This window comes from Peromyscus eremicus, chromosome 16_21 (genome assembly GCF_949786415.1).
Source record: "Peromyscus eremicus chromosome 16_21, PerEre_H2_v1, whole genome shotgun sequence".
Classification (NCBI taxonomy): Eukaryota; Metazoa; Chordata; class Mammalia; order Rodentia; family Cricetidae; genus Peromyscus; species Peromyscus eremicus.
The window spans coordinates 436,234-451,725 of NC_081432.1; the positions used below are offsets into that span (position 1 = coordinate 436,234).

The 15,492-nt window shown below is 37.5% G+C and overlaps 1 protein-coding gene across 1 annotated transcript; it reads left to right on the plus strand.

Moving 5' to 3' along the window:
* Positions 1-2,676: 2,676 nt before the first annotated feature.
* Positions 2,677-3,640, plus strand: LOC131893741 (olfactory receptor 14J1-like). Its single transcript, XM_059243840.1, is given in 2 exon segments — positions 2,677-3,159; positions 3,161-3,640. Coding segments are annotated over 2 exon segments (963 nt in total).
* The last annotated feature ends 11,852 nt before the right edge of the window (positions 3,641-15,492 follow it).

The following is a 15,492-nucleotide window of genomic DNA, read 5'->3' on the forward strand; positions in this document are numbered from 1 at the left end:
TTGAAGCTGTTCTTCCAATATACCTGTGTCGATTTCACTCATATTTATAGATATTACAGGAAAGAAGCCATGTGAATTCCAAGTAACTCACATCTTAATTCCTACTTTAATATTCTAAAAAAACTTTCTGATAAAATTAAAGATTAAAATACTTACCTCTGGGCTGGAGAGATGGCTCAGCAGTTAAGTGTACTGGCTACTCTTCCAGAGATCCTGAGTTCAATTCCCAGCCATCACGTGGCAGCTCATAACTGTCTGTAAGTACATTTCCAGTGATTCTGGTACCCTCACACCAACATACATGCAGGCAAAATACCAATGCACATAAACATAAATAAAATCTTTAAAAAAATACCCCCAAAAAGAAGAGGAAGAGGAAGAGAAAAGGAAGAGGAAGAAGGAGAAGAAGAAGAAGAAGAAACTGCTTTGTTTGAATAAGGGCCCATTTAGGATGGACTCTAGCATGGTATTTGTCTTGTAAAAATGAATGTGTGGCACATTCATTTTGTGTTCTTTGTCTGCTGGTAGCTATGTGTATAACTGTGGCAGATTAAAGTGTAAATTGAACCAAAATAAAAATCATATACATACTGTAATGTACCATTTCAAAGAAAAACAACACCACAGAAGAGAGAAGCTGTGTTAGAAATATAATCTCCAATCTTCCTTGATTTTCATTTCATGGTTTGAAAAAAGAAAATCAGTTAATATGAGAAAATTCTAAAAATACTGAATTGTGATTCCAATAAACAGAATAAGAGGTAAGAAGCTTTCAAAAGTGGCTGATAAAGTGAAAATCAAATATTTAGTTTATATGTGTATATCCCTTCTCCCTTTACTCTGTCTCCCCATTGTTTTGACAGGTTCTCACTGTGTAGCTCAGGCACATCTTGAAGTCATTATTTCCTGCCATAGCCTACTTGTGCCTGATAGCAGGTTTGTGCCACCGGGCTTAGAACTAACAGTCATTTCATACTAATAAAAACTGAATGCCGGGCGGTGGTGGCGCACGCCTTTAATCCCAGCACTCAGGAGGCAGAGGCAGGCGGATCTCTGTGAGTTCGAGGCCAGCCTGGGCTACCAAGTGAGTTCCAGGAGAGGTGCAAAGCTACACAGAGAAACCCTGTCTCATAAAACCAAAAAAAAAAAAAAAAAAAAAAAAAAAAAAAAAAAAAAAAAACAACAACAAAAAAACTGAATGAACTGCCAGGAAGTAAGATACAGAAATGGAATGTTCAGATATTAGGTTCACTGCTTACAAAATGAAGATGTGAGAGAGAAGAATCAATCTGTGCTGTCACTAGGAGGAACACATTAGCTGGGGAAAAACTATTCTCAGGTTTATGAGTTATAGAACAAAATGCTGTCCTGCAGGCTTAGGAGTCTCCCAAATATCAGTTTGAAGTTGATGATAAGCCATTACATAAAGAGATTTCACCATATTTGAACAATGCCAGAGAAGACTGATCACTTGTCACAATAGCTGCTGAAACTCACAGACAGAAGATGGCAATCCCTGAAAATCACAAATCAGCCTCATGTCCCAATAATCTTTTGGAGAAGAGAGAATGGTTGGCTAACTCCTTCTCACAAAGATTGGCAGTGGACCATGAAGGAAACCTGGTTTTTCTCTGAGCAGTAAGTGAAGTAATTGGGTAAAACAAACCAAGCTTCAAGTTCAGAAATTGTATTTCCTCTACAGAGCTATTCATTAACTACTAAAATATAACACTACAAAAAAGTATCCCAGCCAGAGATCGAAATGCTTTTATTATTTACTTTTTTAAGTGGTAAGGTCAGAGGAGGGCACTGGATCTCATGAAGCTGGAAATATAGGTTGCTGTGAGACACCTGACATGGGTGCTTGGATCAGAACTCAGGTTCTATGGAAGAGCAACAAATACTCTTAACCACTGAGTGTAGTCAGAAGATTTTCCTGTGTCCCCCACCTGGTCCACAGCCACTCAGACTCAAATAAACACACAGAGGCTTATATTAATTAAAACTGCTCGGCCAATAGCTCAGGTTAACTGTGGACTAGCTCTTACACTTAAATTCAGCCCATTTCTGTTAATCCATATGTCTCCACATTTTCTGTGATTTATCTGTATGCCATTACATGCTGCTCCCTGGATGTTGGGCTGGCAAATTCTGACTCAGCCATTGTGTTGCCAGAATTCTCCTTGTCTGCTTATTTAGTCTATACTTCCTGCCTGGCTACTGGCCAATCAGCATTTTATTAAACCAGTGTACAAAAGCATTATTCCACAGCAACTGAGCATCTGCCCCTCCTGTGATCAAAATTTTTTAGTCAAAATCTCATCATTTTATTTATATTGATAGCTTGAAAATAAAGCAATAGTGTTGGTCTAAGAATAGGAAATGGTGATTTTTTTAATATGGAACAAAATATTTTTTTCTCTGATACCACCAATTGTTGGACCACATTTTCATCCACCTGTAACAACTACTTTTCTGATACAAACTATAAGCACCACAGGTGTTAAAATTGTGAACTTTATACCTAACATTTTCCTATCCAGGACACACGTGACAAATTATGTGTTCACACGTTAACTACTGAAATAAGCAGTGTTGGATGAATGCATAATTTCTTTCTACTGCATTTACTGTATCTTTTTATCTCTAGCTGCTACCACAATTTCTAGTCTCAAAATGACTGGGACAAACAAAACCACAGGGAGTGGTTTCCTTCTCCTGGGATTCTCTGACAAACGTGAACTGCAGATTTTGCATGCTTCACTCTTCTTGGTGACATATCTATTGGGGTTGGCAGGTAACTTCATCATTATCACCATCACAACACTGGACCCGCAGCTCCAGTCTCCAATGTATTACTTCCTGAAGCACCTTTCCCTTCTGAACCTCTCATCTCTTTCTGTCACAGTTCCCCAGTCTATTGACAATTCCCTGATGGATAATGACTACATTTCATATGGCCAGTGTATTCTGCAAGTTTTCTTTTTCACATCATTGGCTTCTGCTGAGGTGTCCATTCTCACAGTGATGTCCTATGACCGTTATGTAGCCATATGCCTCCCACTGCACTATGAGGTCATCATGGATCCCAGGAAGTGCACGTGGGCTGTGACAGCTGTATGGTTAAGTGGAGGCATCTCAGGAACCTTGTACACAACAAACTACATTTTCTATCAGATTCTGCAGGGACAAAATAATCCACCAGTTCTTCTGTGATGTCCCCCAGTTACTCAAGCTCTTCTGCTCTAATGATTACCTTGGAGTGATGGGAGTGGCTGCCTTCATGGCTGTGATGGCCTTTGCCTGCTTTATTGCTGTCACCCTCTCTTATGGCCAGATATTCTCCACAATTCTCAAGATGCCCTCTGCTGAAGGTCGGTCTAAGGTCTTTTTCACCTGCCTACCCCACCTCTTTGTTTTCTCATTTTTTCTGATCACAAGTGCATGTGCCTATCTAAAGCCAACTTCTGACTCACCAACTGCTTTAGATCTTCTTCTGTCTATCTTTTACACAGTACTACCCCCAACACTCAACCCTGTAATATACAGTCTGAGGAATGAGGCCATGAAGACTGCTCTGAAGAAAGTGGTGTTAGGTAGAGAGTTCACAGGGAAAAACTTCATATTAGCTCTGTCATAAATACTGCACATTTCATACTCAAAAAAATCTTCTGTCATTGGAACCCTTTAAGTTTTCATGTTTGTGAAAAGGAAAAGTAGTTTTGAAAAATTGAACTATACTATAAAATTATTGTCATTGTAAATATTCCTCTCCTGATTTCTTTACCTAATTTATAGAACCCTGTTTTTATTTTTTCCAATTAAGAGAAGCTAAACATTCATAAACTAATAATGTAGACTTAGTACACATTAACTTTTCATATATATATATATATATATATAAATAAGTACATTATGTAAATACAACCAGTCATAGTAAATATTTTGAAAAACCTATGCATGGCCAATACTACAACAGTAAGTAGAATAAATAATAATACCACTACCTGTAAGCTCACTCACTAAGCAAGTCATAACTTTCAATTCAAGCATTTTATTTTAAATGCCCATTCTAATTTTACCTCTCCATATACAAATTTTGCATATTAGCATGAATGTGCATACCATTAATATATACACTTAAATGATTTAACCAAAAAAACTCTCTTGAATTCATGTTGCTCAATGTAGTTTGTTTTAAAATGCACCTTAATTTTCAACTGGCTTATCTGTGTTATTTATTTCCAGTTCTACCTTCTCATGGCTGTGGAAAATAATAGCTTTAGTGGCTCCAATGTTTATAATTCTGATTATGGCTTATATTTTGAGTCCTTGTATTCCAAACTGAACTCTGGCCCTAAAATCCAACAATTTCTACAGATAAGTGTTTTTTCTACATAGCAGTCATCCAGTTGCTAGCCCAACAGGACCTGAACTTGAACTGGAGTCTCCTTTTCGAAGAATGGACAGGAGAGGGATGAGTTTCATGATGAGGGACAAGGACCATGTTCCTCATTAGCCTGTAAAAGGTTACAAAAGAAGAGTCATTGTCCTTCAATTCCTCCAAAATATTTCTGAGACAACAAATCTCACAGGGCAGTGGGAGGGAGTAAACAGAAACAGGAAAACAGCTAAGAAGGGGAGATCCTGATTAACATATGAAATTAAATAACCTCAGAGGAAAGCTGGAAACCTTCCTGGCTGAACAGAAAGAACATGTAATATGTAGGTGATCCCAAAAGTGCCACCAGAGTTCCTCCTTGCTCTTTTTTGGAACAAGAACTTCAGTCCACTTCTGGCACATGTCCTAACTTGTTCTAGCAGAAGAGCATGAAGACCACGTTTAAATGAAAAAGAGCCATACACATTAAAACAAATTACACATGAACACACATGACCAGGTCTAGTGCTTGTTTGTGAAAGTTGTACCTTTCTTATCTTTTGTTTCTTTTCTTGCACTTTATATTTTCATGTATCATTATTAAAATTACAATAAAACTTAATTAGTGCCACACACTGAAATCTTGTTGCTTGGCCAATAGTCCTTTTCTTTTCCTGTATGCATATTTCCAAAAGAATACAGAATTTAAACAGAATATATATTATTTCTAAATATTTAAACATTGCAAAACAATTCATATTTAAAAAACCATCAGTTCATTAGAATATACATTGTGTTATTATTATTTATAAGTGCTTTTCTTGATATTTTCCATCAATGTGAATATGTGTGTACTATATTATAAAAATGACCAATAATGTCTTTGCCTATGAAATGATGAGAAGTCTGTTTTCAGATAATATATGTAAGTTTTTTAATGACTACATACTTGTTAGTCAATGTCTTTTTTCAGTGCTTATTAACTGTTTATTGTCAATAAACCAAAGACAACTTGCCTCTACAGTGCATCACTGCATTTGCCTAGTGTGTACTGACCTGAATTATCAATTTTAAATCAAATAAACTGCTAATGAATTAATTATTCAAAATAAAGTAAATCATATGAAATGCTTTCATTCAGAGAAATTTTTTAATTCTCAAGGAAAGGAGAAAAAACGGATACCAATGAAGAGAATTAACATAGTAAAAGTCCACATTAACACAAAAATCTTTTTTTTTTTTTTGGTTTTTCGAGACAGAATTTTCTCTGTGTAGCTTTGGAGTCTGTCCTGGAACTCATTCTGTAGCCCAGGCTGGCCTCAAACTTACAAAGATCTGCCTGCCTCTGCCTCCCAAGGGCTGGGATTAAAGGCGTACGCCACCACTGCCTGGCCACAAAAATCTTAAGAAAGAAACTATACTTGGTTGCTCATAAACCACTAGGCAGCCTTAGAATGTAATACCTGTCAATATTGGTCTTATTCAAATAGGATTGACACCCTAGGAACAAGTAGGACAATGCTATCAGACACTGGACAGTGTAACTTTAGGGGTCTCTGCAAGGCAAAAGTTATCACTGGCAGTTTCTCCTGTTCACTTTTTGTTTATTATTTTGCTAATTCGTCCTCAATTTTACATCCATGAATACATCTTCTATCCAGACAGTTGTTCAAATCATGGTTCCTTCCTACTACCCAAACGCTGTATTCAGGAAGTCAATGCATTCTACTGATCACATCTCTCAATTTATAGACATCACGGAGGTACAGAAAATCATGATCTTACATAGACCTCAAAGTAAATTCCTAAATTCTTTCTATTCTGAATTCAGTGCATTTCCTCTGATTTAACATTGTCCTTCAACCTTTTAAGAATGGATTTATTGTGTAAAGTACATTGCATTCAATTAAAGTTTATAAATGAGTAAATGAACACTGGCTACATATCCATAAAACCACTGTCCACAATTACACAATATTTTGAGCATTGTCTCCACCTCACAAAGAGTCCTGTGTATCATGGAGCCTTCCATTCTTACATCCTCTAACCCAAGAACATCTAATCGTCTTTTGTATACATTTTTTTTTCCTTTTTCTTCACTGTAGCCTGCACATTATATAGACTTTGCTACATTATCCTGCTGTGTGAAATCTGCTCCCTTAGATCTTTGTTTATTCCCCTGGGAGGAATGCCTCTCCTGCCCAAGGAATGCTGGGAACTAGGCATTTCCTTTTCCTAGCTTAGCAATTTCAAGGACATTATGCAAACAGCTCCTATTTGGCCTTAAGACTCCCTACCACTTGAACACGTGTGGTAAAAGAGATGAGAACTACGCAGTATGTTTATCATTACTTTTCTGTCTCTAACTTCATTAAAAGCTCCACAAAAGCCTAGTAAATGGCTCTGGAGCAGTAATGGCCTGGAGGCCCCTGATTCTGTAGATTCCCCAATATGACTTCAATTCGTCAGCATTGGTCATTGGTGGGTGATGATACTATACTGTTATATAAATTAAATCTGCTGCATCCTTTAGTGTCAAGATCCTTAACTGAGCATAACAATGTTGTTGATGGCAGTGCGATGAGGTCTCTTTCACTAGAGCTGCTCTCCATTTCACAACTATGTGATGAAGATGAATTATGTTCATTCATTCACTGCTTGATAGCAATTGGGGTGTTTCAAACACCAAGCTCAGTTTGTGAAGCTTGAGTTAACTTTTGTGTGATAATTTTTGAGGCTATGCCTTTATTTTATTAACACATACTTAGAGAGTTAATGGGGGACCCTGAGGCAATGGACCAGGTAAGGTTTATTAAGGAATGGAATCTATAAGTTATATTCATGACACAGAACAAGGTAGAAGCTGCTGCTGACCCAGTGTCATTGTCCTGCTATCCTGCCCATGGTGATGGGAACTAAACTGCAAGCCATGCTTCTCCACAGCTTCCTCCTGCTCTGACCACCCAAGAGAGCATGTGACTCCTGCCCCACAATTTTTAAGGTGTCATGTATCCTACAGAAGACCATGCACATAAACACAAAATGCTCCCTCCAATTGGTCACTGAGCTGAACAGCAGAGTTCCCAAAACATTTCCCCTTTATTGTCTAAAATAAAAAGGAAGGTTCTAATCCTAACCTAGTAAAACTGTAAAATTAAGAACTATTAGCATGTGTTCTCCAGCGGGATGGAGAGGTAATACTCTTAATGAAAACTGAAACTGCATACAACAAGAACAATCATCAAGTAAGAAACACATCCTAGATGTTCAGAGTCATAAGTAATAGACAATTTTTAAGAGACTACTCCAATAGTTGTCCTTTCCTGAAGAATCTAAGTTTTGTACGTAATCTGTCCATAGCTAAGAGTCAGGAGGTTGTAACTGTATCTATCTAGTCTTCAATCCCATCAAAGACTTGAGAAGGAAATTAATATTACCTGAGTAAGCAAGAAGTGCAAGCAAAAACAGCAAGGAATGACAGAAACAGCTAGCTGTCTAAACAGTCACCCAAGGTTTCTCTGCAACATTGGAGCTACCAAATTTGTCTGATAGGCCTAGAATATCTGACAGACCCTTTTCAGAAGCAGAAAAAAATTTGAAGGACTGTCTTACTCTGTCTTGGCAAAGTTCATCAGTCACTTTTCTTTCAGTCCTACTTGTCCAGATTAGCCAGTGTACTTTCTACTGTCAGCAGTCGAGGAAAGGGCAGTTTCTTGCCCAATAGGCCAATTTTGCCAAAAGGAAAACAAACTCCATGTGGGGTGTCTCCAGTACCCAATGTCCTCTTGGGAGCAAATCATGCCGCCAGGAGTAGATGTGTCTCACATCAAAAGAATTCTAGGTTACTAAAACAGTTTAAGTGCCATATTCTACAGGACTTTGAAGTGTTTGAAGATGGCCTATCTATCTGAAATATATATCTGTATGACCTTGAAAACCTAACTAACATGACTATAAGTCTGACAAGCATGGGTGACTATTAACCTGTGATTTTTATTAACCTATGTAGCTTAATGACTAAAGCTTCACATTATAAAAGTAAACAAGCTATAGAAGTAATACCTTATGTAATATAGAAACAGATATACAATATAAGGACAATAACCTCACAATTGTGACAATATGCAAAATATCTTAACCAGAAGTAGAAATGTAAAATGCAATATGACAAAAATAACCTTAATTTGCATCAACATACAAAAATATTCCAAACAGGTGTAGAAACATATATACAGTGTGACAAAAATAATTTTACATTTGTATCAATATACAAAAATATCTTGACTGGAAGAAGGAACATATATACAATATATCAAAATAATTTGAATTTGTTTCAATATACAAAAATATCTTAGACAGAAATAAAATCACATATACAGTATAACAAAAATAAATTTGAGTTTGTATCAGTATACAAGAATCCATACTAACATAAATTATTTAAAACTGATAGTCTACCTTTTAATCCTATCAGTCCTGCCTCCCTTTTTTTCTAATCCAAATGAGATCCCTGAGTTTTAAGCTCTATTGTTCTGCCCCAACACTATAACAACTTATTACCAACCCCTGACAGATGACAATTATCCATAACCATGAGAAAAATCCAAAAACCACTCACCCAAACCTATACAGAAAGTGGGTATCGAGTTCTTAGAATTACTTCCTGCTGTCAGTGGGGAGGGGGAGAGTATGTGTATGGGACCCTGTAAGAATTGTAACAATAGTTAAATCTTAGGAGAACTAGCTGCAATATTTGTAGTCAGTCTTTCTGAGTAATGGTAAAGCTTATCTGAAATTCTGGCTGGAGTGGTACAAGAGGTTGGACCATCTCAGCTAGCCACCCTAGAATTGTTTATAATCCATAACTGATCTTTGGGTGGTGTCTATGGAATTAATGGCATTATAGTGATCGAGGTAGAATTGTTGTTGTGGGGCCCCATCATCCTTTTGGAGACCTCAGAGATCGCTGTTAGGAAAATCTATTGTTCATTGCAGAAAACTTAAGCACTATTAATATCAAAATGGAAAGTTTAATTTTTAAGACAGTAATATACTCAAAGAAAAAATTTTAAAAGTCAAATTAAATTTGAGGGGAAGGAGATTTATGACAATAATAGTCCCTAGATTTTGGGTTTCTTCTGTCCCATACCAAGTGGCTCTTCTGATATGAGACAGAGACTCTGAATTTTCTTTTACAACATGCTTGAGTTTAGAAAAGGAGAGAGCCGCACTCCACTTCCAAAGCTAGCTTTATTTTTTATTTTTTTTATTTTTTATTTTTTGTTTCAGTAGGAATTTTTCTAAGAAAAAGTTTCTCTTTTACTTTTAAAGGAGCAGCCAAAACCAGTATTTAAATGATAAATGTTATGTGTAGTAAGCGTTTTCAGGTAGATTTAATTCCTTTTAGCTTTGAAACAGCACAGGATTTCCAGCTGAACCTGAAGAACTGGTGAACACAAACTTCTAAGTGCCCTTTGATATGTATGCTTCAGCACCAGTCTTCTCACACCCATATTACAAACTGCCCAAATTCTTTCGGTGTCAAAGCTGAGAGATACTTTTGTTTTACAGGAAACATAGGATGAAGCATCATCAGTTTTAATTTGTACAGGTATTCTTATGATGGGCATGACTTCTAACAGATGTATAATTACAGAATCAGCTTTTGCAGAACTCAAAACAGTTTCCCATTGAAATCCTGAAGATGTATCTATGGTATAGTATACATATTTTAATTTTCCAAATTCTGCAAAATGAACACATCCATTTGCCAAATCTTATTTCTTTGAGTACTTTTAGGATTGCTCCCTGCAGTTAATGGAGTTTTATTATACAAGCAACAAGTAGGACATTTTTTTATAGTTTTTTTATAATTTTTTATAATTTTCTTGACTTGTTGCTTTTCAAACTCTTGCTATTGACATGTTTTTGGGTTTGTTTGTTTGTTTGTTTGTTTATGAAACTCTGAGGTCTCCAGCACATTTCCTACTAACAACTGATCAAATTCATCATTACCTTGTGCTAGGGGGCCTGGCAGACCTGTAAGAGATCTGATATGTGTTATATGTACGAGATGATTCCTATTCTTGTTTCTCATAATCGTAAAATACTGAAGTTAATACATATTCATCAGAAATAAATTCAGTGGTTTCAATGTGTAAAATCACTCTTTCTGCATATTGAGAGTCAGTAACTATTTTAAGAGGTTCTGTAAAATCCATCAATACCATGAGAATAGCATATAATTCTGACTTTTGGACAGAATCATAAGGGCTTTGAGCCACTTTACTTAAATTTCCTGATTTGTAACCTGTGTTGATATTTTATTTGTATGTTAATAAATAAAGTATGCCTGGAGATCAGAGGACATAGATAGCCAACCATAAACAAAAGCCAGGCAGTGGTAGCACATGCCCTTAATCTGCTTACATGGCAGGCAGAGTCTCTCTGTGTTCAAGGACACAGCCAAGCATGGTGTCACACGCCTTTAATCCCAATACCAACCATAGAGACAAGGAGGTCTGTATAGATAGGCAGTGATGAGGAAGTGAGGTGGCTGGGCTAAGAGCCAATGAGAAGGCAGAACAGCAAGGCAATAAAGGCACAGATTAGACAGGAAGAAGCTGGTTCGGTTCTCTTGGAAAGCTACAGTGGCATGTGAGCTTGTGAGACCAAAATGAGCCATCTTAGAAATAAGACCAAAATGCTTTCACCCTAAAATTAAGGCCTGAGATTTCTCCTTTTAGGAATAGGCCATTAGTTACTGAAACTAGTCAGTTTAGATTCCAGAAACCAGGAAGTGTAAAAGTACAGAGTCACAAGGTAGTCACGAGGTAATGACTGCCAGACTATGGAATGTCCTCTCCCTGGTTTCCAGGGTAACTGACCACAGAAATGTCCCCACCTGAGGGCAGCCAATGAGAAATGGTGGTGGGTAACCACTCCCTTAGAAGTAAGATTAAGCCATGATTTCTAGAAAGCCCCTAGAATCGAGCCAATCAGAATTATACCCATACTAGCACCCCTAAATGATGCAATCTTGTGACTTTTGCCTTTAAAAACTGAGCTTGCAGACAGGCGGGTACTTCCTCCAGCCTCCACTGTGTTGGATGTATTGGACGAAATCCCTGCCTAGGCTTGTATTGTACATCCAGAATTAAACCTTGCTTTTGCATTCCAGTATGCTCGTCTTTGGTGGTCTCTCTGGGGGTCATGATCTGGGCATAAGCTAAGGTTAGCTTGGTGGCTATCACTATTGCTCAGATCTCTACAGCTTTCATTCCTGTATTTGGCTCTGTGTTTCTTATTTAATAAAACTGTTTAGAAATTTATCTACAGTAACCTGTCTTTCCTGATTTACTTGTATCAGTATAGAATGTAGGTGCTATGCCCAGATCTCAGGGACCCCCAAAAGACCACCACAGAGACAGAAACCCGCATGTAAAAAGCAAAAAGCCTTTATTTCAAGCTCCAGATCTTGGTCCTTTTGTCTGTCCAATGTAGTGTTGAGAGCAGAGAGCCCTAAGCTCAGGTGGGGCAGAGTTTTCATCATAGCAGAGGTTGGGGTAAGGGGATTTCCAGGGTCCAGGACCCTGATTGACTGACATTTGTCTAAGGGTATCTGTAAAACAAAAATAGGTGTGTGCTAGGCTCAAGGACATCTGGCCACCTTATCTAATGATTGGAATGTTTGGGGTGTCAGGTACTTCCTCATCCCTGGGTGGATCCCTGGGTGGTGTCAGCTTAAAGCTTTTCCTGGATCTGGGTGTTGCCTGCCAGTAAGCCTGTCACAGAAGTATGTCTAGGCCCCTAAGCCTGTCATGGCTGCTGTGTGGTCAAGCTGTTTGGGGGCCCTCCACAGTAGGGACTCCAGTTATTGGGGCCAGTGAGTGGGGCAAAACTTAAGTCTCTGGAGCTGGTGAAAAGGGGGAACACACACACACACACACACACACACACACACACACACACACACACACACCAGGGTTTCTCTATTGTTTTCCTTACCTGTTTCCTGATGTTTCCCTTTACATCTTTCCTGATGCTTTCCTTATATCTCTTCCATGTTGTATTCCTTCTACATTTGTCCTTCTTTCTTCCTTATATTTTCCTACAGTTATATATACCAGCAAAATCTTACAAGCAATATAAAAATTACAATGTGGTTACATCCTATTTTTCTTCAAGTGAATGATTACAATGAATACAAGTAAAAAAAACAGCATGTTTCCCAGTACCCTTACATGATTAAACATTTTACATTTTGCAGGTGAAAAACAAATTATTCCCAAGGAACCACCCACATTCATGTGTAAGCAAATTGTTATAGATTTATTAAGTGCAAGCAAAGTATTTTTCTCAGCCAGTTTTTTTGTTGTTGTTTTTGTATTTTTGCTTGTTTTTTACTGGCAGGTGGCAGTTTGCAGTTATAATGAAAGGAAAAATCATTTCATTATTTATCTCAAAATGTAATCTTATAAAAAACCTTAAAAGAAAAAAATCTAAATGTTTATATATAAAACCAGTCAATTCTACTTTGTCTTCAGAGTATATTCCCACTCATCAACAAGTTTTTTATTAAGTCATATCAGGAATCTGAGGGCAAAAATGGATACAAAGAATTAATCATCACCTTTGATCACCAACCCAGCCTAACAAGAAAGGCATGTCAGCTAGTAGTAACACTGCTGCCATTGTTCTTGTTCCCTGATTTCAATGAGTCCCTTGCTCAGCTATCAAAAGTGTACCTTTCTGTAGCTAGAGTTTTCCTGCCTTGCCCACAGTCAGGACAAAACTTTGTCACCCGCCAGTCCCACAGCTGCTCAAACCCAACCAAGTAAACACAGAGACTTATATTGGTTACAAACTGTATGGCCATGGCAGGCTTCTTGCTAACTGTTCTTATATCTTAAATTGTTCTTTCTTTTCTCCTCTCTGTTAGTCCTGCCTATACTTTCTGCCTAGCCACTGGCCAATCAGTGTTTTATTTATTGACCAATCAGAGTAATTTGACATACAGACCATCCCACAGCACCTTTCTAAACTTTAAATTGCTACCTAAGATTTTCTACATCAAAGCCATTAATAACATCTTAACCTAACTTTATTAACAATCTACATCTTTCTTATAAATAAATTATTATAAATAAATAAAATAAATTCTTTCTATAGACAGTGGTTGAATCATTAATCTGCTCCAGCAACAATGCTTGGAAAAAGTCAATCACTATTATTTTAAGTACCAGTAATACTGTCCAGTGAGGGGCTATAAACCCCCTTAGAGTTTTACTACAACTCATAGATTATGAGGAACATGGTGACCATGTGGGCAACAAGCACTTAATGGCTTTTTCTAGCCCAAAATTCCAAAATCCTTTCTCAATGCTCTCAAAAAACACATGTTACAGCAATGCCTCTCTCTTGGTACCAAATTTTATCCTGGTTAGGCTTTCTATTGCTGTGATGAAACACCATGACCAAAATCAAATTGAGGAAGAAAGGCTTTTTTTGTTTTTTGTTTGTTTGTTTGTTTTTTGTTTTTGTTTTTGGGTTTTGGTTTTTTTTACCTTATACTTCCACGTCTAGGCCCATCAGTGGAGGAAATCATGATAGGAACTCAAGCAGTGCTGGAACCTAGAGGCAAGAGCTGATGCAGAGGCCATGGAGGAGAGCTGCTTACTAGATTTCTCCTCATAGTTTACTCAGCCTGCTTTCTTATAGAACCCAAACCATCAGCCCAGGGATGGTATGACCCACAATGGGCTAAGCCATCTACCATCAATCACTAATTAAGAAAATGCCATACAGTCAGATCTTATGGAGACATTTTCTCAGTTGACATTCCTTCATTTCAGATGACTTTAAATTATGTCAGATTGCCATAAAATTAGCCAACAAATTAGTCTAACATATCAGACAGGATATCATTGTTGATCAAAGGGTTTGTGGGTGGTTTGGTGTTGATGTTTCTCTTTTCTGTTGTATGCAGACTACTTTTTTGTACTAATGATTCTAGCATGTATGAGTGAAGGCTTTGTGTAGGTTTCAGCTCAACTTCTCCTTGTTCAATGAGTTGTGTTGGTATCATCTTCAGAAATGAAGCCTTGCTGTCAGTTTGAGGAGAACAATATATAGTCATGGCAACAGCCAGGGTTGGTTGGGGGTTTCCATGGGACACCATTAATGAACAACTCAGGTAGATGTAACTCAATCCCAGTACTGGGAGCTTCATTTGGTGACAAGAAATGGCCAATTGGGCTCTGTCTACCCCATTATTTGGTGATATCATTTAGATATCTTCATATGTGTGTATATTTTAGGAAGCCTCTAAAATATTAGTTTTTTATACCATCCCTCAAATAGCCCTCAGTTCCAGCTGGATCTCTCCATATCTCTCTCTAATCTCTCTCTTCACTCCCCTCTCTACTTGATCCTCCTGTTCTAGTCTCCCCGTCTTCCTCTACTCCTATTCTTCTTCGATTTGGTCTTTTCACAGTGTTCCAGATTTTCTCAATGCTTTGTGCTAGGACTTTTTTAGATTTAATATTTTCTTTGACTAAAGTATCCATTTCTTCTATTGTGTCTTCAATGCCTGAGATTCTGTTTTCTGTCTGTTGTATTCTGTTGGTGATGTTTGTCTCTGAAATTCCCATTTGCATCCCTTTTTCATTTCCAGATTTCTCTCATTTTAGGTTTTCTTTATTGACTCTATTCCACTTTCAGGTCTTAAATGGTTTCATCATTTTCTTCCACTGTTTGTGTTTTTACAGGTTTCTTTAAAGGATTTATTCATTTCCTCTTTAAGGACTTCTATCATATTCATAAGGGCTACTTTAAGTTCTTTTTCTTGTGCTTCAGCTATGTTGCAACGCTCAGGGACTTCTGTGGTAGAGCTCCTGGGCTCTATTTGGAGACATATTGTCCTGATTTTTATTGATTGTATTTTACACTGAGGTCTAGGTTTGGGAAGATTGCAATTATAGATGCTGATATATGGTCTTGTTTTTGTTGGGTGGATGTTTTCTTCCTTGGTTGCTGTTGCCCTTTCTGGTTCTTAGGAAAGTATGTTGACTGTGTGTTGAGTGGTAAGAAATTCTTCTGTGATCCTGATA